The 24,119-nt window shown below is 40.8% G+C and overlaps 1 protein-coding gene across 4 annotated transcripts in view; it reads right to left on the bottom strand.

Moving 5' to 3' along the window:
* Positions 1-2,451: 2,451 nt before the first annotated feature.
* LOC134850999 (zinc finger protein ZFP2-like) overlaps positions 2,452-24,119 on the bottom strand; it is a 30,479-nt gene continuing 8,811 nt past the window's right edge. The window contains exons 1-6 of one of the 4 annotated variants that reach the window (XM_063866867.1): positions 15,212-15,537; positions 14,130-14,375; positions 8,070-8,531; positions 7,371-7,572; positions 6,677-6,847; positions 2,452-2,709 (exon numbers count right to left, since the gene is read on the bottom strand). In XM_063866867.1, coding sequence (XP_063722937.1) covers positions 2,552-2,709; positions 6,677-6,847; positions 7,371-7,572; positions 8,070-8,531; positions 14,130-14,375; positions 15,212-15,514 — 1,542 coding nt within the window. In that variant the 5' untranslated portion in view covers positions 15,515-15,537 and the 3' untranslated portion in view covers positions 2,452-2,551. Of the gene's footprint in view, positions 2,710-6,676; positions 6,848-7,370; positions 7,573-8,069; positions 8,532-14,129; positions 14,376-14,613; positions 14,722-15,211; positions 15,538-24,119 lie in introns of those variants that run through there. The other 3 variants (XM_063866869.1, XM_063866870.1, XM_063866868.1) reach the window with 3 other exon arrangements.

The following is a 24,119-nucleotide window of genomic DNA, read 5'->3' as shown; positions in this document are numbered from 1 at the left end:
GTGCCGCATTGTTCACAACCTCAAAACCGCAGGTCTTGCATTTGGCCCGTTCAACGCCGCCAACGATAATCTCTTTGAAGCTGTACCACACGTCTTTCTTCTGCCGCGGCATGACACAATCTGAAATAAATATTTGTTAGTGTATGACGCATGCTGTTAGTACATCATGTGTTAAAAACAATGGTACCAATAGGTGTTATTAACATGTTAAATATAGGTCTGTTAATAACACCTTGTTAATAACATGACAGCCCTGGTTTTTTGTGAATTTTATACATCCGCTGATTGACAAAGGAGTTTGCCTTCCGTTCAAGTGTGCTTATAAACAAGTAAAATGAAGTAAACTTATAACAATCTAAATGTCAAACCACGAAAAATAAAATTTGTTCATGAACAAAATTTAACTTTTTCCCAAAAAAAAATCACCAAGACCTATATAAGAGTATTCACAACGTTCATGACTCTTAAACATATACAACGTCAAAGCTATTTACTAAATTACAGGAGTGAAACAAATACACTTGCATCTACAATAAAAAGTGCTGTCAGAACAAAAAACTTACCAATATGGCAATTGAACCGTTAAAACAAGCAGAGAAACGCAAGTCTGACAATTTCCATTTCCCAAAAATTCAATTTCAAGCACAATGAAAAAAGGAAGGTTCAGCCGGGGGTCGAACCGCATACCTTAGGGCACAAAAGCAAACGCGTTGCCTCTAGGCCATGTGGGAAGGGGTCTCGAATTTGCTATGGTTCATAAACAAAGCAAAGTCACAATTTCTTAAACTTGCAAAAAAAATTATTTACGGGAAAAAAATCAAATTCCCGGTTACAAACAAGACAAAGACACTGGCTCTCGCAATTGCAATTCTTTAAATTTTATTTTTAGGAATGATGCTTGGAGGAACAAAGACGACGATATGGTGAGTCACGAGATCAACTGGTGGCAGTTTGGAAGTACGAGCGCAGGCTGTGTCCTTTTCAACGCCAAAGCATTCAATGCAGATGGTCACATGTCTAGCGCATACGCCACGTCCTCTGACTGTTTTGAGGAAATCAATGTTATTTGCGAGATCGATCCAACCAGGCCATTTTTAAACGAAGACAATTTTTGAACGCTTATTCTTAGCATTATAAAAAATACTGTGGTCACGGAAAACGGAACTTTCAAAATGGCATGTTTTTTAAAAAAAAAAACCTCTTACTTAATGTAGTACCATTGTGTTGTATGTTGTGCTAATGTTACTAACCTTGGTTTTTTTCTAACCTAACTCGCAAATTGAATTGTTCAAAGTGTTCACTTATTTAGAAATTGCATAGCATGTTCTTTGTTTTATTTGTCACCAGAGTTTGAATAGTACCTATAAAGCTTCCGTGGCTGAGTGATTAGGGTGTGAAACTCTTAATCTCAAGGTCGCAGGCTTGCATCTCAGACGTAGCCGAGTTTTTTTGCTAATTCGAGGCTTATTTAAACTTTTTCGTATTGCACTTTTTAGAGTTACTTTTTTGTCGTGTTATCGCTAGTGTTTGCGAAGCAAGGCTTCACCTCTGTGTAAAAAACTAATTTTACAAACGTCAAGCATAGCCTTTAAAAACCTCGTCATTCGATATTGATAAATTGAAACGTTTGAGCAGATAAAATGAAACGTTTGAGCAGCCACTAAGACGACAACGAACAATGGTAAGACCCCATTGAGCAGCCGAAAATTTTTTAAAAATGCCATCAGAAAATGATGTCAAAAATTTCCAAGAATTAAATTTTAAAATATTGAAATTTGCAACACAAACTGACCTTTATTTCTCGAAAAACAACCACGACGCAAATTTGGAAAGAACACAAATAAGCCGAAACCACTTAGGCCGAATAAAGCTTTTGAGCGAAAAACGAACGAAAAGGAAAACTAAGAAAAGCATACGTCAGGGCCTTTAATTTTACAAATTCTAGGGGTAAATCAAAAACACTCGCATCTACGATTAAAAGCGGCGACAGCACGATAAAATTCACCGATGTGGCAACCAAGCCGACAAAACATAAGCAGACAAACGAAAGTCCGAAAGTTCAATTTTTCCCTAAAAAATTCAATTTTATACATATTGAAAAAGGGACTCGAACCCCAGACTTTATGGTACAAAGGCAACTGCGTTACCTCTAGGCTAAGTGGGAAGCAGTCTCGAAGTTGTTGAGCTTACCAAAAAATACAAATTGCATTTTAAACAAAAAACGGGAAACCAGCCGATACAAATAGGGACGAAAAACGAACTTTAACTTGAAAAACTCAATTACTACCCAAACAGAGAAATCGGTTTAATTGAACTTTTAAAAACTTGAGCCTGTCAGCCTGCAAGCATATCACAATGACGTCAAAAAGTGTAAGAAAAATTGTTTACGGGGAAAAAAGCCTACTTCCCGATTACAAGACACTTGCTCTCGCCAGTGTAATAAGAAAATCGCAACATTTAAAAGTATATTCTAATTATGATTGACTGTTTTATTTGGCCTCTATTGACTTCAGTTTTGCGGAAAGATTGAATTTTCTCTCAGTTTTCACTATCATAGGAATTTGTCGGTCCCCATTGGCGATGGTGAGGGTGAGTCCAGTCCTAATGATATTCTAGGCATGTAGATGTCCCACTTCGGTATCTCATCCTGCATGGACAAAGCATTCGATAGTGGGTCTTCATGGAGTTCTTTGTAACTTTCTAGTTGAGCTGAAACAATTCAAACTTAAACATAGCCACCATAAAGTTGTCAATGAACTCCCTTAAACCCCAAAAAAAACGGAGTAACTCTTTTCGAACATTTTTCAGAGTTCGAGGAAAACAGAAATCACGCTTAAACTATGACTTTCAAGAACTCTAATAGACAAAACTGGTCTGATACATTGTCTATCTATTCCGCAGCGAAACCTTAAAAACAAAATGCAAAACCGATATTTAAAGTTATTGAAGTCTTGTTTCTAGTTTACTTGTTTGGTCCCGTGACAAAACTAGTTTAGATGATTGGTCCCGCCTATTTTCTGCAAAGAAGAGCCAGCACGGGATTTGAACCAACGCCATGGGGTTAGTAATTGCATTCGTACCCGCTATACTAACTAGGCCTGTTTCGATAACATTATAGAAATAAAAATGCTTACTGATACAATTAGCCACATACTGTACCTCGATTTTTATTAGGTACCAAACAAGTAAACTAGTACCAAAATCGTTTAGCGCCATTTGCACTTTGATACGCGAGAGCCTCATTTGTCTTCCTCTATGTAAATGAAACTGAAGCGAATTTACGATGAAAACAATAACCAAATAGTGCAAAATCAAATTCGATTGTTATAAAAAAATTTTACGATAAAATTTTCCGAAAAAATTTATTGCACTCAAGGAAAGGAAAACACTAAATATTTCAAATTGGATCTTTTAATTAAAAAAAAATAGCATCAAAATGAAATTCTTTGAATAAAAAAGGTAATTGAAACAGTTTTGATACATCTAGAGCAATTTGAGAAAACTAATTCAGAAGGTAACTTTTTATTTTTTACTCAGCTTCTTGGGTACTATCAACAGGTATATTTCTTTTCCGCTGCAAATTCAGTGAATTAGTCTTTTTTAAACTAAAAAACATTCAAGTTTTTCGTGACTACTACATTTTTGCTGTTCGACAGTGGAGCTTGAATTAATAAAAAAAAAATCATTTTTTCTTTTTTAACATATTTAGACAAAACTGGATCAATAGGTATTTTTTTACACGCAGGCGAAGCTGAGCATCGCGCATATTGCGATACACCTAGATATACCAACACGATTGAATATAGTGGTGAAAGATCAGCATCGGAAGAAAATTAACCAAGCGGTGACAAAGCGGAAAATATTAAAGCAGAAACACTTCAAGCCAAAACTTTTTTCAATTCAAAAGTAATCATCAATTTTTATAACCCCCATAACCTCATAATGCACACAGGCAATAAGCTGATATAAAGCAAGCCGAAACCTATAAAGCCACAAAAAAAGAAACTTCAACAAACCGAGTGGTAAAAGTACAACCAAATGTAAATTGCGGAGGGAAGCGTTAAAAATGATATCCCTTGAAACGACCCAAAAGTAGGTCACCAAGTCGAGAGAAAAACAGACCGAAATAATTAGGGCCAAATAAAATTTACCGACAATTTTTTTTTGAAACAGAATAATTCCCGTTTGAAAAAAAACAGGTCCTTTTTTTTTTTTTTTTATTTGCCCCCGGCCTGCTCAGTGCAGGACCAACCGTGGGGGAGGGGGAGATGTCATCCATTTTGCCGCAGCCGGTCCCACCTTGAGGAGGCGGATGACACTGGGACCCCTCCAGCCGTGACCGAAGCGGGATTCGAACGCATGACCCTCGTGTTAAGAGAGATGTGCCTAACCCACTTGACCACGACTGCTCAAAACAGGTCCTGGTCACATCTGAACCCAGTACCCTATGCTGTCCCAGGCGCATTCGTTACCCACAGGCTAAGTCGACCGAGAAAGAAATTCGAATTAATTATGAAACAAGGTACCATTAGAGATGAGCCCAAAAGTACAGATGAGCTCTGTGATCAAAGTTATTTACGGGATAAAAAGTCTAGTGCACAGGTAAAAAAAAACAATTACAACAAAATTACCTACACCATTAAAGGAATACATCAAACACATTTTCAAAAATATTGAAAAACAATTACATCTCAAACAACAGTGGATTTAAGGCGAGAGCGAGAGAAGATCGGTCGTCATCCCCTCCGGTATCCCACCGCCTGACCACTACAAGGATCCCCTATAGTACTATTTTAAGGCATCCATTTAACGGATCGACTCTAAATTTTTGCTTAAGGCGCTATTGGTGCCAATATACACCACAGAAAAGAAGCGGAGCGTGGCACCACTTGCGAATCAATTAAAACATTGCATTATAACAATTTGAAAATAATAAAAAAGGGAAGTCTTTTATCAAAAAAAATTAAGCTGAAAAAATAACTTAAGAACAAAAAAATTAAGCTGAAAGAATAAAAAAGTCGAAAAAACTATCTTCTAAAAATTCAGACCTTTGTCTCCGACAATGATAAAAAAACAGCCCATTAAAATCAATGACCGAGCGGCAACTAAGGCAAAAAAAACTAGGTTTTACCCTCGTTAAGCCAAAAGCGAAACTGTACACAAAAAAAAATCAGTTATGTATACATTATGTATACATAAAAAATATATGAAACAGGCAAAAGCATTAACAACAAATCGCCCATGAAGTTGTGCAACATAAGATGACTAGTGATATAATTAAAACATTGTATTACAAGATTTTGAATTTAAAAAAAAACAAGCTGAAGAAATATCTTGAAAAAATTCCAAAAAACCCTTTCTACAAAAATTTAAAGACTTTTGTCTCGATTATCCGAAACAGTTTTAAAAAGCAAGCAAGGATAAACAATGGCCGAGTGGCCACTGGGGCGAAAAAACTTAGGTCGCCAATAGTTTAGCCGAAAACGAAACTGACGCAAAAAATTTTCAAGCTATAAAAATTTTATAGTATATTTTTACGACCCATGTCTCCTGAAAAACACAAAAGCAATTAAAACATTTCGCACTTGAAACTGTCGCAAATAAAATAACCAAGACGATACAACACATGCAGAAATCGTTTAACTTGAAGAAAACCAAAAAAAAAATCTTATGGTTTTAAATCAGAATTGGTACAGAGCAACTTTCAATTTTAGTAACAAGTGTGAATCAAAATTTTTGAAAAACGGCTTAAAAAAGAACCGCTTGAATAGCTTACCAGAAAACAAACATAATTTGTATTTGAAAAAAAAACGGAAACAGCCGATAGGTCCAGCGAATTATTCAATTGCCAGCAGTAGATTAGCATTAACTTAATAAGTTACGACTGAAACAAATATTATGAGATTTGAATACTAAGCCCACTAAACTACGGATTAATTTTGAACCGTTTTCAAAACAAAATATATGGCGTTAGAGCTTCAAAATGATTTCTTTGATGATTGATAAAACTAACCCAATTTAAGAAAACAGGGTCAATAGATATAAATTTCTATTCAGCTGAGAATTTTGCTACGGTTGATGATCATCAACTTCTCTCGCCGGAATTAATGGACTTTTAAAGTTTAAATTTTTTATACGGGATTGTATTTGTATGCTGTTAATTACACAAATTAATGTTTTAAGTCAATTTTCTGTAGCAATACGGCCAATTTTGAACGAATCTAGGCTATGCTCAAAGTTAGTTTATCAAAAATCCATATTTTCTTGTATTGTTGGGGTGGGTGGGGGTGGGTGGGGGGGGGGGGGGGGTTGATTCAAATTGACTTTAATTCTTGTGATGTGAATTACTTTGATTTAAACGGAGGATTTAAACTCTGCTAATCTCTTGACATCACTTTTCAATATCAAAGTCGATATCGCTTCATTTCGACTTTCGTTTTTGCAGAGAGTAATTTGCCTTACTTTTAGCAAAATGAAATAAATAACTTAAAATCAAAAGCGGAAACGCGGAAACGCAAAAATTGAATCTGAGCGGAAAGAACTAGTCAGCCTGCTTCCTGAAAACAAAAAAAAAACACGTCTGAAACAGCACTTTTCACCCTTTCCATTAAAACTTAACAAGCTAGTATTTTTTATGGTACTGTAAAAAACGCTCATAATAGTAAAATTTTGAAACCTGGGTGTAATTTCTTCGTGTGCCGATTGAGCTGGCTGCTCTGGTTGAATGTGACACGACACACTTTGCACTCGAATGGTTTCTCCCCACTGTGTATTCGCTCGTGGATTGTCAGCTGATTCGGTCTGGCAAACGCCTTCCCACACACTCCACATTCGTGGACACGTTGACCTACCAACAATGATAATAGATGTCACCACTTTAGGAAACTTAAGTAACAGGCCTATACAATTCAATTGAGCCCTGCTTATATTTGGACTTTTTCAAAAGCTAACCGTACACCCAATACAAAAGAAAAAAATCGAGTATGCCTTTAGATATAGATTTTCGACAACTGAGAACTTCGTCAATCCCATCCAAATATTCAGCTTTTTCATAATCATAATAGCCACAGAATGGTTTTACTATCAATATCGCATCGCAGTTAGGGACAGGAATAATGTCGCATTAAAGAGAAAAATAGCCAAATGGAGAAAGGAAATGCAGGAAAAACTGAAAGATCTCCCTCCCCCCCCCCCCCCCCCTAAATCAGGGAGATTGTTCACTTGATTAAAAGTAAGCAACCACTCAAATTTGAGCATAATACATGCAGGGATTGCGACTTGAATTTGCTATTTAATTTTAGGGAGGGGGGAGGGAGATTGTTCACTTGGTCAATACATGGGTCAAATTGTTCAGATGGGGGGATGCATACCAGTATGTATGACAAGATGGCGTCTGAGTGTGCTGTTCTGAGTGAAGGTGAGGTTGCAGTAGTCACACCTGTATGGTCTCTCTCCAGTGTGAATTCTCACATGTTCATCCAGATTACTCTTCAGTCTGAACTGCTTGCCACAGTAGTGACAGTTGAACTCCCTAGATCTCGCATGCATCAGCATGTGGCGCTTCAGATAGTTCTAAACACCCACCCCATTACCCTTTTTAAACCGGTACAACGTAAGGCTTCGTTCTCATTTTGCCTTAAAGCGATACATTTACGTTTGCCATGTGTCGAGTATCTTATTTTGAGTATCTTAGTTTTTATTAATAACTTATTTACCCGCTATTTAAAATTAGTCATTATACAAGAAGTCAAAACTCTAGGATCACCTGAAAAGGAAATTCGTAACCTGCTAATTAACATAGTGAAAAAACAAAGCAAAAAGCGATTTGTTTCACTGGTAATCAACAGAAAGCTGGAAAAATTTCATGAACACAGAACAGAATACATTTTCACTTTTTGTTTTCAAATTAATAAACGATTTCGTGAAACAATGATCAAGCTGAATGACAATGATAATTTCGTGAAAAATGATAAACTGTTCTTTCTAACTTTTAAGCTTTTTGAAGCAATCAAGTAGACTATTATGGAACAACTATTGTTAAACAATACATATATATAATCAAAACTTACTTCCAGTTTGAATTGGCGAAGACACACTGGACATGTGAAAGAAGTCTCATTTTCGTGCAACTTGACATGCACTTGAAAACTGGCTGCTGTTGTGAAGGTTCGATTGCACAAATTACACGTGCGATTCGACCATTTCTTCCCTCGTTGCTGCTTCGAGTTCGGGTTTGAGAAGAACACGTCATCTACAGACAGACCCATCATGTGAACTCTATTCACGTGGTCTGTACATTGAGCACTTGATGGGAACATCATGTTGCAGATCTTGCACTGATACTGTTCATGTTTGGCTGCGTGAACTGTTAGTTCAGATGTGGTGGCGAAACTCTCGTTACAGATTCGACAAGCGAAGGGCTTCTCACATTCGTGTACTTTTTCGTGTTCTTTCAGGTGCGTTTCAGTTGCGAAGTGCACAAGACATGTTTTACAATGTATGGAGCTGTTTGAAGGAAGACGATGAATATTCTAAAATTAAACCAAATTCTCAATAAGAGGTTCATATGTTCATGGACAGACCGACCCATCATGTGAACTTTATGTTCAAGAGGCACAAGCGGGAGCGCGCGCTCCGGCTGTGCGGAAAAACATGGACAGGGTTTATCAGAAAAGGTATTTATTTAAGATGGAAACATCAAAAAGCACAATCTCCTGATGAACGACAGAGCGGCGAGGGTGCAGCCAACCCAAGCATCTCTCCAAAAAAAATTCAGAAGGCGAGAACCTTCCAAAGTTCGACACAATCGACAGTGGCAATACGGGTTTTTAACCGTCAGGTCAACAAAGCCAGTCTTCCTGATCTGCGTGCTAATGAGAGCTGGAGATGTTGAACGGAACCCGGGTCCGATCAGCTTTTGCGGGGCATGCAAAAAAAATCTCTCTGCACTTGGTGCAGTAAGTGGTCGGTCGTCTGTGAGGGAAAGGGCTCTTTTCCAGTTCCTCCTTTCAAAATACCGAGTTTTATGTTTGATTTGTGTGTTATTACGGCTAAATGCGCGATGTTACGCTGTAAAGTATGAAGAACAAATCTGTTTAGAATTGACGATTTGTTCACCACGCCAAATTTCATTGCATTACGACAACGTTAAATAGACTTTTCAAAATTGAATTTGAAAGGGGGCTGGAAAAGAGCCAGGGAAAGTTGTTCTTCCGCTTGGCAAATCGTAGATGTGGTATTGGCTCGGCGAAGACGAGGGAAGATTTGCCAACCGACCACGCCTGCCACGAGCTACAAACAAATAATGAAGAAAGACGAACGATCCAAAAATCACCGAGTAACCACCTGAAAACCGCTTAAACAACCCTTGACATAACAGAAGAAGAAATCACCAGAGAGAACCTACACAAAGTCTACGTTATTAATACCCTCGAAAATCTACAACCGAATAGAGTTCTCAACACCCAACTCCTAATAAATCAAGACAAGATCGACGCAATAGAGAAAACATTAACGAGACAACAAGTCCGGCTCGCCCAGATGAGGAGCGGTTTCTGTTCTCAACTGAATGACTATCTTCACCGAATCAACGCATCCGAAACAGACATATGTCGATTCTGTAAGAAAAGAGAGAATGTGGTACACGTGCTAGCCTGCCTCGCCAACCTAGCTCCAGAAACTCTGTGGACTGACCTAAGAAAAGTCGCAACCGAAACTGACGGGCTGTGAGGGCCTACACAACAATAAAAAGTCGGTCGGTTCACCAAAAATGTATCAGGCTGACAACCAAGGAAATCAGGGACCTCAGCAAACAAATCAGATACGCAAAATGAGTGCAAGAACTGTTGAAACACTACCGCCTGTCTCAATCTCGAACAGGAGTCTGATGTGGATATGTCGAATTGGGAACGCGCGAGGTACGCCCGCCTCGGACCCTCCCAAGACAACGGAATCACCTAAAGGATTTCATCTCATGGTAAAAAGACAAAATAAGGGAAACAAGAGGATTGAAAAGGTTCATAGAGAAAACCGCAGGCAAAAACGCATGGATCGCAAAGTCAAAGCTCCGAAGTCTACAATGGACGAGCAAATCATAATAACTTGGAACTACAAGGAGTTTCAGTGCAAGAGAAAAACATAGCGAGATTAAAAAAAACCGCAGCGCAAAGACTGACTAACATGTCCTGGGATGTTGAACTGGTGTCGGAATTTCGATCCGAGCCATATGGCGTTATTTTGATTAGAGAAGGCAATAAAGAAATTGTCCTTGTTCACTCAGAAAAAGCGATATCATGTTGACGGGAACCGTAATAAAGAAAAATACCGCCATGACTGGAAAAGAAAATTGCCAAAAGTAATTCAGAAGAACTACTCTTAATAGAGGGCAATCACAAGGTGCATATTGGTAGTGGCCTGGCAGACACCGGGTTCACGCGTATCTTTGGGATGAGAACCCCGACCAGTAAAAATGTAGAAGATTTGGTGTTTGCGGCACACTCACGAAATGCAGCGGGTACACTCGCTCTTTAACATGACGAATAGAGGAACATGGTTCAACAATAGTCTCAGATCTTGGCATCAAATTGACGGGTTCATAATAAAAGCAAAACAACGCCGTAAGTCTGTACGAGATATGGCAGTAAATCAAGATATGACTGTATCGGACTATAAACCAGTAGCCCTGAAACTAACCTGCAGACCCTGCCCCAAAAAGCGGCGAACACGAAAGCTGCCACGTATAAACTGGGAAGTGTTAAATAAACCAGTTTGGAAGTAGGAAAAAATCGCAGAAACTCTGGTTAGTTGCTAAGGAAGTTTGCGTGACCACCCAAAACCGAAGTAGCCAATCCCTGGACAAAAGGGCAGGAGGATACACTCGAAGCACTACATAACACAATATCTAGCCAAGTCATCGAACGAAACAATACAGGAAAAAAAAACGAGGGACGTTGAAACAATTAGATGAACCTCAAAATTTCCAGAAAAACCATGAGGAAGGATTTTAAATTACTTGAAAAAAGTGGTGAAAATCTCATAAAGCAGTGCAGAGTTGCCGCAAACAATTACCGGAGATGAACTACCAGGACAACAATTACTGGTTAAACGAGTTAAAAAGCTTTCAAAAGACCGGTTTCAATGAAATCCTGCGGATCTTTTGGCTGCTGTGGCAGAAATGAAAGATCTAAGAGGATCGAGTATTGATGCATCAGCAAACCGCCATTTGAACATATCTCCAACCCCAAACAAAATCAACAATTGCTTTGAATCTGCTCAAGATTCCGACCTAGCTTAAGACGGAGACGGAGTCTGCTTCACAACAGCCTGTCACGGTGTAACGAGAAAAGTTGTCTCTCTTATACGAAGCTTGAATGAACACAGAGCAGATAAATAGAAACCTGTAACAAAAACTGGACACATAGTACCTACCGCTCATTAAAAAGGATGACAAGAACGAAGTAAACAACTATCGAGGTGTGTGTCTTCTTTCAATGGCAAGTCGCATACTAGCACGCCTCCTCACAGACCGTCTCAAGGTTTGGGCGGAAAACTTCGGCCTCCTGTTCAAAAATCGAAATTGATTTAGAGCTAACAGATCCACAGCGGACGCCACGCAAATCATAACACTTATTCAAGAGGAGACCCATGAATTGAGAACATGTAGAAAAGCAAACTGATCCGAACGACCCTAAGTGGCGGTTTCTGGATCTCGGAAAAGCCTACTCAAGGATAAACAAAATGGCATTATGGAAAAAACTTCGCCGATGTGGTATGGAGAGAAGTTTTCCTATCAAACCGTATGGATCTTCATGATTCAACATCATGCTGTGTTGAGCCCACAGACGGAGACAGCAACGAAAGGCAACCGGCAAGATGAGAAAGCGATGGATACTCAACTTCACCCAGTCTTTTCAATACTTCCATCAAGTTGTGAGACGGCAAGCGGAAAAGCACCGCTTGAAAACAACTGAAAGATCTATCATGCCAGTATGAGTAAAATGGATTTAGCTCCCTGGATGACATTACGGACATGAACAAAGGAGCAAAATAAGAAGGCAAAATAATGACGATACAGATGTTATGGTATTTTTAAAAAATCATCGTACAATTTAAGTTTTCTGGCAGTTGGATCCAAAGCGGACATTCAAACCGCAGAAAACGTGCTGGAAGAAACAGCAAGCGACAGCAATTGCTGCTTGTGTCGAAAGTGCGTTTCTTTTTGATGCGGCGGCTCGCATTTGGTACGATAAAGGAATCAGAAATTTTCAAACATGAATTGACCGTTGCTATCGACTCATCTGTGCAATAAAAAGCAGCCCCTTTAAAAGAGATGCAACCGAAACAAATTAACATGTACGACATAACACACGAGATGGGAATCAAATCCTTACGATGGAAAACTGGAAAAAATATTAGAAATATTTTGGCTAGTCCTCCGAAGGCCTGATGATATACCTACCAAAATAGCCGTTCTTAGGTGGTTGGAGCAGCTGAAGTCACTTCCAAAACCGATAGGAAAAAAGGAGTAAGAGGTTGAATACTGGAAAAAAACTACATTCAGAGGCGGGCTTGGATTGCAGACATGTGCAGAGAAGAAGCGGTGAACAGAAAAGAATGGAAAAGGATAATGAAGGAACGGACAGAGCATTTAATAACGCTTGCAAATCGCAAGCGTAACACAGTGTCAGGATCAAAAAAGGAAGAACTTTTTGACTGTAAAGACGAAAACTTAGATATTATTTCAACTACACAAACCAAGCCGGAAATAAAAATGACCTGTCTGTGGTAAGGAGTGCAAGTCCATGAAATGACTGAAAATCCATACAAAACGAAAACACGTGAAATCATTGAAAACCTTCCCATGTCTTACGTGCGAAAAAGTATGCACTACGGAGCGCGCACTCAGAAACCACGATAAATTACACGACAGCAAAACAAAATCACCGAAGGTTTATAAAGCCAAAACCGCCAATTGCCCGTATTGCAACGAAAAGAAGTCGACAACAAATATAATCCGCCACAAGAGAGCGTGTCGAACAAGAGAAGAGTGCGTACCACACGAGTAGAAGAAAGCAAACTCAGAAGAAACCAGACTCTAAAGTCAGATCTAATCTACTCGGCAAGCTTCGTGAAATCTGCCATATTTTAGTTTAATTGGGAAAAGTTCTTCCTCTAAACAGCCTTCTTCCTTTTTAATTTCAATTCAGTTTCAAAGAAAAAATATATCAGCTTAAAGTTCTTTGAATTTCAAAAACCTTTTAAGATTGGTACTTTTTAGATGAAACTAACCCGATTGGACAAAGGGCTCGAAAGATAGTTTTTTTTTTCAGACCGCTGAGAATTCTGAAAATATAGCCAGCAGACAGTTGGAGCAAAGTCAATGAACCCAAGAAAGCCGAAAACGACTATTTTTTTGAACATTTTCATATTTCGAATTTCCAAGAAAGTATACCAAAATAAGATCTTTAATTTTTCAAGCTTATGATAAAGACTTTTTGTTTAAAAAAAAACAAAATTGAGATTAATGGATCATTATGTATTCCGTTGAGAAATCTTCAAATTACAATTTACTTTCAAAATTGAAAGGCATTCACGTTTCTATGCGCCTTTTCCTTTTCCGTAATCGAAGAGCTTCATTTGCCTACTTTTAAGCATATGAATTTAATTAAAGTCAAAACACGAAAACTTATTTGAACATCAACAACTTTTAGGACTTTTCCTGAAAAAAAAAGGAAAAACATCAACACGACTTAAACAAATGTCTTCACTCCGTTCTTTTACGGTTAATTAATCACTAGTTTGATTAATTAAATTTTTTTCATTGTGAGCATGCCATAAATTACCGATAACAAAATCAGTTTAGTAAGAATATCACAATTTTAATTACAAAATACCCTTTTGTTCTTTTCACTGAGAATAAAAATTCTAGCAGGCTTGCACAAACACCATTAAGCTTCTCTTACAACCAAACAAAAGCATTTAAATAATCTGGTACATTTGTTAAACTATAATTCAAATGTACCCCTTCATAGTCCTTCTGAACCTGCTTATCGTACATTGCTATGAGTTTTTAACTTTCCATTCATCGTAGGTTATTAACTTTTACGAAGGTAAGTATATTAAAGACTAACTTTATGATTTACCAGAGACTGTTGATTAAGAAAGACCTCGCCACAAATATCACATCTGTGCTCTTCTTCTTGACTTAGCTCCCATTTTTCACTGTTCGTATTGTAATCAGATGAGTAAATGGATGACCCAAACGCATCTTTGGCGCACGGTTCGCAGATCACGCCTGATGGCTTATGCTGACCATTCGAGGAATATTCCGGCGGAATGGAATCTAATGTTTTACCACAAATCTCACACACCGCCTTCTGAAAAACATAGCCAACAGAAAGTTGAAAAATAGTCAATAGGCGCAAGGAAATAAAAAAACTGACATGCCATATGGGTACAATTGGTCCCTAAAACATTCAGTTCCCTAATCGAAAACAAATCTAGATCTCAAAAATTGTAAATAAGTAGGAAGGTGACAATTCAGGAGCACGTCCCAGTATATTTTCAAAAAAGTTTGTTTCTGTAGCAAATCATTTGTGAAAACTCTCCCGTTACCATGTGAAGGTTGAAAGATTTAAAAGTTTAAGCAAATTTGAGCTTTGAGTATTAATAATTCACCCAATTGATGATTCCGAAATCATTAAGTTATTTGAAACGAGTAAACTGCTTCATATACACATTATAATGAAAAACCACAGCATAAATTTCTAACTCGTTTTTGTAAAGCGTAAATAATACATTCTTTTGATTTCAAGTTAATACATCTCCTATCATTTCAACATCTCCCACTCTTGTTGTTTCTATATCTGTAAATTTTGTCGCTCATAAGTCTTTTTTCTTATTGTTTCAATTGTCAAGTAGTATTTTCATTTAATGTGACTCCACGCATATGGAATTAAGTATTTTATTACTACTACTACTACTACTAATACATACAAAATTATTGCGACCTGTTTATCATAGTAGCCTTTTCTACTGACCTGTCTATTAAAATAGTACCATTTTGTGTTCCAAACCGACCTCGTATAGATTCACAACAATTCAATTTTTGTATTAAAACATTGCAGCTTCATTTTTTTTGTCAGAGAGAGGTTCGGAAAAAACCTATGCGGTTACATGTTACAAACCAGAAAGAATTGAGCGCTTAACTTACAGATTCAGTGAAGTGGTGCGGAAACAGTTGAACGTCATCCGAAGAGCATATTACTTCTTCGATGACGTCGCAAATTTCCTCTCGCGTACAGCTAACAGATGTCGACAAAGGATTATGCAAAACACCATCTGCTTGGGCGAACTGATTTTCAAGAACTGTATAAGTGCTGTCATTTTCAAAGGTCAATGAAGCAAAAGTAGGCGCGATTATATCCAAGTCGACAATTTCTGAGTCCACGTGAAACGCTAGTTGTTTGCATTGTCTTTCGTCAGCTGACCCTTGTGATAGCTCAATGTTAGACATTTCTGTAAAAGAGCAGAAAAAAGTCTCATTCAATAACACGAGCTCCCTAAGGGAAAGGTCAAGTCAAAAGGGCCCCTCGGTCAAACGACGTTCCGTGCACAGGTTGCATAGGGCCATACAAACGCTAAATGAATGCATCAGTGACCAATTTGACAATATTCGGTCAAAATTTTGTAACATTCGCCCGGAAGATACATATCGACGGAAAATAAAACTATGTCCTAAGACGACTGGCTAACGTCTAAACAGAGCTTTACATGCTTTTCACCGTCTCTACCAAGCCAGTACTTTCGGTGGTCTTTCTATTATCGGGTCGACAAAAAACGTTACTGCTTTCGGCTTCGGTCAAAACACTCAAATAAACTTAATTACATGCAGAAATAGTGAGCTCATGGCTGGGTCTCAGTATCCCCAGACCACGAGGTCACTCCTAAAAACAGGGCTACTACTACTTATTAAATTATTATTGTTTTTGTTCAGTAGATAAAAATCATCATCTCCATCGAAGATGGATCAACCCTTTCCCCCAACTCCTAGCTTCTCATCTTAGTAGAATGAATTCGGATGTTAATTAAATTCAATTCAGGACATGACAGGGAAGCTAAAAATTCATATAAAATGATAAAAGTTTCAGTCCCGAAACCCCTCCGGATTCTCGAATCCACTGAATCAAGCACGTTAAGCTTGATTTCTCTGTAATCCGGAAGGCTGGTTTCCACCCTTCACTGTTGTTAGCAACTGCTTTGCAACTATTGTAGCGACACAATAGTTGCAACTTGGAGCGGTCTCTGCTACTTCTGCTTTTCTCTGATTCTGGTTCTCAATTTTCTCGCTGTTGTCGTCGTCGCAACTATCGTTGTTGTGGTAGTTTTCAGCTTTTTTGCCAAAATGGCCGTTTTTGACGTTTCTGAGAATTGTTACGTCATCACTTCGAAAATTTAAAATTTAGGAATTTCCGAATCCTTCAGCCTTCATGATTTGTCCAATCGCTCGAATAACGTCCTTATTCCTTCCAAATCGCCAATTCGGAAGGTTCGCTGCTAAAAACTCCGAGACTGCAGAGATTGTTTTCTGTCCATTCTGGTCGAATGTCACATACTCCCCGGACAGTCCGGTCAATGTCCTCATTGAATCTCGCAATGTTCGTAAAATAGGTACAGTGTCATCGAACAGAATTTACAAAATGCACGAAATTACTTTTATCCACGTCACATCGACTCACTGCAGAATATAAATGGCATCATACCACATCGCTATAGCCTTCAAATTCTTTCATTAATCTGCACATTGAGGATATGACCTAAGATAAAACATGTTTTCCGACTTCCAATGTCAATATCCTGATTTAAAACTTTTTCTCCTAGATTTAAAAGGTGTTGGTTTGCAGGACAGTCCTGCCAACCAACAAGCTAAAATTATCCTACTACACTTCTTCCCTTCGGAAATCTTGCTTGTTATTGTCCTGAATATTAAAACTAAGAAACTCTGTGGTTAGAAAGAACAATGAAACAATCTCCCTCTTCGAGAGATTACCCAAGCCTTTCATGTCACCACAAAGTGATCAGTTCTCCTAGCTGATTAAAAACAGTCATGTAGGCTGGAATATTTAAATATACTCCTTCACTCAAGCCTTTCTAAATATATAGTAAGTAAGTGTCTCTAAAGCCACTCAACTAAAATCAAAATCCAAATTTATAAATGCAACAATTTCAAAACTCAACTAAATGTTTCAAGTTTCAATTACAACTTGGTTGCTTGGTTTCTCACTTGAGTTTTTTCACACACATAAAACAATTCTGAGTTTTAACTTTTTCTTCATCACTCCTTTGTTTTCTTCTTTTTTCGTCGTTTAGAAGTTCTAAAAATTCTAAATTCTTCTAATTTCGTCTCTTTTTGCATCTCGTTTTTCGGCCATTCGTCAATGTTCCATTTCTTCCTCCCGTGATATTGACTCTGCACTCTCAGTTTCCGTATCCTGCAACACGTCGTTAGCTATCCTGACGCTGTTGGAAGCCGTCCTCCAACACTTCTGCTCTTCTACCCTCTGTTTGCAACAAGGTAGGTGATCCACGTTAGATTCTCTGTTCCTGCAGAAGCTGTTGTGGAGACACAACGTCACATTTCTCTCCAAATCTTCCTTTAACATCTCTGCCTTCTCCTTTCCACTACGTTCACTTGTCCTGGAAATTCTTTTCACAGCGGTGGTCACTGCATTCCGATGAGTCACGAGAGCTCGCTTGAAAGCTCCTGCTCCAATGTCCAGCTGATATTCACTGTACACTCTGCCGTGCTTCGACATATGCTTTTTAGCATACTCGTACAACCATGCAGTCATGTTAGCTCTGAACCATGGCATCAATCGTTTTCTTGCCCATATCTTCTTCACTTCTATCGGAATGTTTAGAATTTTGCACATTGTCTCAAAAAGATCTAAATCTTTTAGACAATCTAATTTTTGCAACTGTTCTCTCGTCGGTGCCTCCTGTCTATTATTTTCTCTCACATGAGCTTCCAGCCATCGTATCGCCATCATAACTCCCACTATCACTATTGTTATGGGCTGTGATGAGTCTGGTAAACCCATGGAGAGCAGCTCTCCAGAGTCCCAGATCAACATCAGATTACTACGCTTGGGATACCACCAGGTCTGCAGCAAGCAGTGGCAAGGAAACTCGTCATGTGTCAACATGATGCTCCTCCAATTACGTTTTCCCGAAGCTTCCAGTAATGGTTCCACTTCCATCATCACTCGGTGGACTTTATCATTCTCGTCTACTGTATTGTAATCTGTGACAGTTGATCCTCTCTGTTTCTGTCTCTCGAAGTCACTGAAGTTCCCGCTAACGTATCCCATGAACTTCTTTCCTAGTATTGATTCCAACTCGTCCTTGGTTCTCTCTGGAACTGCTGAGAACATCTTACATAGCAACTCGTAAGACCTCTCGGACATTCTCGCCAGTCTCACACACTTCGGCACTGAGAAGGCTTGATCCGCGATCGTTCTCGTACTCTTTACATCCACGGCTACGAAATGTACCGGGTATCTGCTCTTGCACATTGGAGGCAATATCGAACCCACCAAATATCGTGGTCCTGATGGTCTACAATAAATCTCACTGTGTCTGATGTTCATTTCCGTCTCGATTGCTTCCCTCCATTTTCCTATGTACTTCTGCTCAGTCTGCAGAACTCCTGGGAATACCTCTACACTAATGGCTGTGACCATCTGATGTTGCTGTTCTAGATTCAAGAGTGACTCTAAAGAACCAAACATTGTAGAATCCTAGTGCAGTCACTAGATTCACCTCGGTTCCTCCATGGCAATCTGCTAGCAGTTCCGTTTCTGTTCTTGCTTTCATCACTACGTTTCCAAACAATACCGTCAATTGCTTGTGTTGTTTCTCTAGGGTCTTCACACAGTCCAGACCTCCACAAACGTGACCTTCCAGTCCACAGACTTCCACCAGGCAGCTACCAGGTTTGACCCAGTCTTCTGGTCCCCAGCCAGGCAACTCCACTTTCTCTTCTCCGTTGCTCCTAGAGGCCGTTATCATCACATTATATATGATGTTAAGGTCACGCAGGTTACAGTCTGCATTCAGTTCCCTCTGCACGTCTTGTGTCGCCCGTAATATTGAGTCAGCGTTGGGACTAGGACACCATGATGGCCTCATCAATTCCCACACTGCCATCAAGCTCGTTCTCAGTAATTCATCTGAGAATCCCAACCCAAACTCCACTCTTTTGTCGGATTTTGGTACGGAAGGTGCAGTCACCTTTTCTTCCAAGACCAGTCCCATTTTGTCCTGTGGATTGTTAACGCTCTTAATCTTTACAATTCTGGACGTCCAGAACCTTAGTAACACCGCCTGCTTGTAGTCGAAGAAGCAATCGCGTATGTCTTCACTCAGGAAAGGGTTGTACGATATCCCTATGATTCCGAATACGTAGCTATACGATTTCTTCTTGATCGGTCCACAGTATTCACTGGACTTCGGCAGTGCCCCCATAGATTCTTTAGCGAGTCTCAGCTCCTTGTTTGAGGATCTCCTGATTTCGTCTATCTTCCTCATGGGTTCTAATTCCTCGGGTTCTTTCATGTTCACCCTCATCGGTTTGCTTTGCTGCATATCCAGCAGTGCTAGCAAGAGTAAGGCTTTCGCTCGCTCATCGCCTTCCCTCAGCATCTTAACACAAGTGTTCAATGCAGGTACTGAAATCTGCTCTATCATGAATCGAATGAAACAGAGAGCGTCTCTCCGTTTCGCACACGCTACTGCTGCTCTCTCTTGGACTATCAGATCCCTCAGGTTCGTCATAAGGAAAACCTTCTCTTCTTTTGACCTCTTCCTTTCTTCTGAATCATATTCTTCGCGAGTTAGTCCCATCATGCACCAGGCGAACCTGAGTTGTAACTCTGTTCTTACGTAAGGTACTGCCACGAGAGCATGTATTCTTGGCGTAGTACTCATCTCTTCTACGAAAGTACCTTAATACCACTGCTTTCCATGGAAGGCTCACCAATTGCTCCAACGTTTCTGTCTGTATCTCAGACGACGCTAAAGTCCCGTACGCCTTCTGCTTGAGGGTGGTGCCTTGCAACATTCTTTCCAGATAACCATCCATGGCCTTTTCGTCTTCCAGGGCCATCACATACCCTCTAGCCGAGTTTCCGTACTCTAACATCTCCATGTATTCACCGGTGGGTTCATCTATTGACACAGTCTCCGACACTGTTAGTCGGTTATATTCCACTGTTACTAGTTGTCCTGCGACACTTCCCTTTCCGTGATTCATGGGAGATGGCTTAAAGTCTTTCATTATGCTCTCTCCACATTGGCTGAGTATTTCCATTTCTAAGGTTGCTCCAGTCAGAGTGCGGTCACTCCTTTTGGATTTATAACCTGTTGAATTTATCCCCGCCATGAGAATGGGTGGCACCATCGCTGTATCAGTTAACATTTTATCTGTGCCAGGCAATTGATAATCACCTTGCCCCAAATCCATGACCTCCTCGACTCGTTTCCTTTTCGCTGAGTTGACAGCTTTCTTCGATATCTCCGAATCCACCTTCGTCTTTCCGGTTCTCCTCGGTATCACTCTGCTGCCCAACTTCATTTTCATCGCATTAATTTTATCAATCACCAATTTTGATCGCATTGTCCCTCTCCTGGTTCTTGACATATACACCACCTCTCCTTTATCGTCCTGCGGTGTCATCTTGATGGGAGAATTCGCTTCAATTTCATCAGTGGCCGAGTCGATCAACAACTCACTCAGTCTCCCTTCACACTCATCAAGCTTGTCAAGGACTTCCCTCATCAAGGGTTGGTTGAGACCCGTTTTCAGAATGGACTGGGTCCCATAGCTCTGAACCACTGTCCAGACTTCTTCCATGAACGCCACTCTGTCCAATTTGCATCCCGTCCTACTCTCGTGGTCTCGGTGATGTACTTTCCATTCTTCTTCGGGCAGCGTTCCCAAGAAAGGTACTCTGGTTGAGGCCTCTATTCTTCTCCTTCTAGGTGATCCCATGAGGATTCTTTGGTCGTTATCTCTTGAATTGCCAGGAGAGCTGCTCTCCGGCAAATTCCGTTTCATTTCCATAAAGGCTGACGGAGGCTCCAGTGTTGATATGCCTTCATCCGCTGGCTCAGTCGTCTCCAACGTATCTGCATTGTTCTCAAGATCACTGAAGATGTTGAAATCCAGGCTGGATGCTCCTCCTGTCGATGCCCTGTTGTCTTCCGCACCAGCTTGACTTGCATTTTGTTGCATGGGTTCTTCGGTTTGACGGCTTCCTCCCTGTCCGTCATCTCCTTCTGACATATCCTTGTTTGAGCTCGAGGTTCCTTGTTCATCATTGTCGGCTCCTTCCGGAAATCTCGGTATGATCAATGTACCGACCGATCTATCTTCCTCTTCTCCATGGACCACTTTGATTTCCTCGCAGCCGAAGGGTGCTAGGAAGGTTCTCGCCTCCAGTGTTCCTCCCACTTTCAACTCCGCTTTCACACTAGTCAGGATCAAGGAGGCTTCAGGCAGTTCGGTATTGCCTCTCATCCTCATCGGAGCTAAGCCTAATCCCGTCCATTCCTCGTCGAATCTTCCAGGCTTGGGAGTCGCGGCTTTGCTTATTCGCCTTCTCGCCGCTTGATCCGTATATGCAAATCGTGTGTATTGTAACACGGCGGCATTTCTCCCTACAAAGTATGGATCCACCGTTCCCACAAAATTCCCTACTCTCCTTTCATTGGTTTCGAATGCTCTCAATCTAGGAGTTTGTACCACGGAGACTGCTCCGAGCAACATCCTTCTTATCAGAGGGAATTCAGGGATTGCCTCCGGCAGCTTCTCGTAATCACCCCAGTCCTTCGTCTCTTCTCTCACTTTATGATATGCTGCGATGAGACGAGGCATTCTGGTTATTTCACCATTCGTTTTATCATAGGGTCTCAGATTCAAAAGCTTTGGAAACACTTCGATGTTTCCTCTTTCTGTTTCTCGCATGCGATCACGGAAGTGATCGTCAAAATTGATGACTGTCATCTCTGGCTCCAATATTTTCGTAAATAACAGATCTTCACTCATGAGCTCCCGCAACGTGTGCTGCTCACATCAGTTCAGTGTACTACCGTCCACTGCTGATATGAGGTTCAGGTGCAGCACCGACCTCCTATATGCCTCCACTTTCACGTCAGGGAACGCAAACGTGACTGCTGGTCCATAGATCACCGTCACAAACTCCGTGACTCCTCTGATCAGCGCTAAGGGATCGGTTCTCATAGCCAAGCTCAGATCAGTTAACAGAGGCATGCCTCCAACATGTCGTCTGACATCTTCCTCTCTTTCAATCGTCTCGTCTTCTCCCGTTCCAAAGCGATTTTGCTGTAAGAGATACTGGATAAGAGTGTGTCTCAGGTCTCTTATTTTATTCCACGAGTCCGTGGACTTCTTCATATCTAAGTTCCTCACTCTCTCTCTCATCTGCTCCGGACAACGTGTCAGTTTCATCAGTCCTCCCAAGTTTCCGTGGGTAATCGCAATCAATGTCAGAAGTCCATCTAACCGCAGGTTCTGAATTCTTTCGGTGAGCAGCATCGCCGGTCCTTTCACGAAACTCTCTGCTCCAAATGTCACGAACAAGGCTATTAGTTCCACTATTGACACTTCCACTACTGCTTGGAGGAATTCTTTTATCAAGTAATGCGAGACTTTCGGGTAGATTTTGCCAAGAAGGACGCGGTACATCCGGCTCCCAACCCTTTCAGCATGCTGTCTGTCCGTTCAAAGCCCTCCTGTTACTTCACTTCCTGGGTCCAGAAGGTTTCCAGAGTAATCTGACACATCCTTTTCACAAATTCAGCGGTCTTTTCTCCGACATTTCCCGCCAGGTTCACTTCCTTCAACAAGTAGGCATGTATCTTTGTGATCATCACGGGGCCTTGCTCAAAAGCATCTGCACCCAATGCCGCTACTCTAGGATTCAGGTGTAGCCACTGGTTGGCTTCCGGCTTGGTTCTCAAAACCATCGCCTCCAAATGAGCTCTCGTCTCTAGTGAATTTTTCCTTCTCGTGTTTTCACCTGTCACTTCCATTGTGTTGTTAGAGGGCAGTCCCTCTAGGTCAGCAAATCTCAAGGCCGTCGTGGAGCTGAAATTTATGCTAGCGGCTATCAACCAGTCTACGCCGGTTATCGAGTACAATCTGCTGACGGATAGCGTCGCTCCATTCAGCATCCTCCTTGCATCTTCGATGAAGCTTACCCTCTGGGGATCCAGCTTCATTAGCTCGTCTTTGTATACATGCCAGGGAGACGGTATGGGTCTTGACCACATCAACGAGCCTCTGCTCGGGCGTCTCTCCTCTCGACTGGTACTTGTCTTCTCCGATCTAGTGTCTGATCTAGACGTGCCGGCTGTCCCTTCGATTGGGTTGACAGGTCCTATTCTTCTCCTAGGATGGATGGTCCTCCTCATCGGCGCTTCTCCCAATCGATCCTGTACGTCTGTCCTTTGACCTGGTTCGCTGGTGCTCTGTTGCCTGTAGTTCGTGACGGCCGGGACCGTACCCAAGCGTGTTTCCAGGCTAGGAGGCACAAAGGTGGTAATCACCGCGTCACTCGCTGTTCCTCCTTCCTTCAGCATTCCTGTGTCAAAGAGTTCCGCTTCTAGTTCGTCCAACCGCTCTTGGAATGCTCGATTCAACCAAGCTTCCTTCGATACTGTCGAAGTGGATGCCGTCCGTGGTCAGTCTGGCCTGATCCATAGCTCTCAACTCATGTTCGATGTCCATGAGGATCATTCTTCCGGCGTTCCGACTTGCGAGGTTCCTCAAGATGTTATTCCACCTGACGACTCCCTCGTTGTGCCTTCTTCCTGCTGCTGTCAGGCTTCTCGTGTTCATTGGCACAGTGCAAACGGTCAGTACCGCGCAATTGAATTTCTGCCAGAGGGTAGTAAACAAACAAACCATCATTGACTCCCATAGTGCTTCCTGCTCATCTGAACCTCGGGAGATGTCATTCGTCCCAACCAAGATCATCACATTGGGGATCCTCCCTGGATTCATCAGTTCCACCATTCGATATAACTGGGCTATCGTC

The sequence above is a fragment of the Symsagittifera roscoffensis genome, chromosome 7 (assembly GCF_963678635.1).
Source record: "Symsagittifera roscoffensis chromosome 7, txSymRosc1.1, whole genome shotgun sequence".
NCBI lineage: Eukaryota > Metazoa > Xenacoelomorpha > Acoela > Convolutidae > Symsagittifera > Symsagittifera roscoffensis.
Note: the sequence above shows the minus strand (reverse complement) of the source record. Positions and strands in the feature narration are given on the sequence as shown.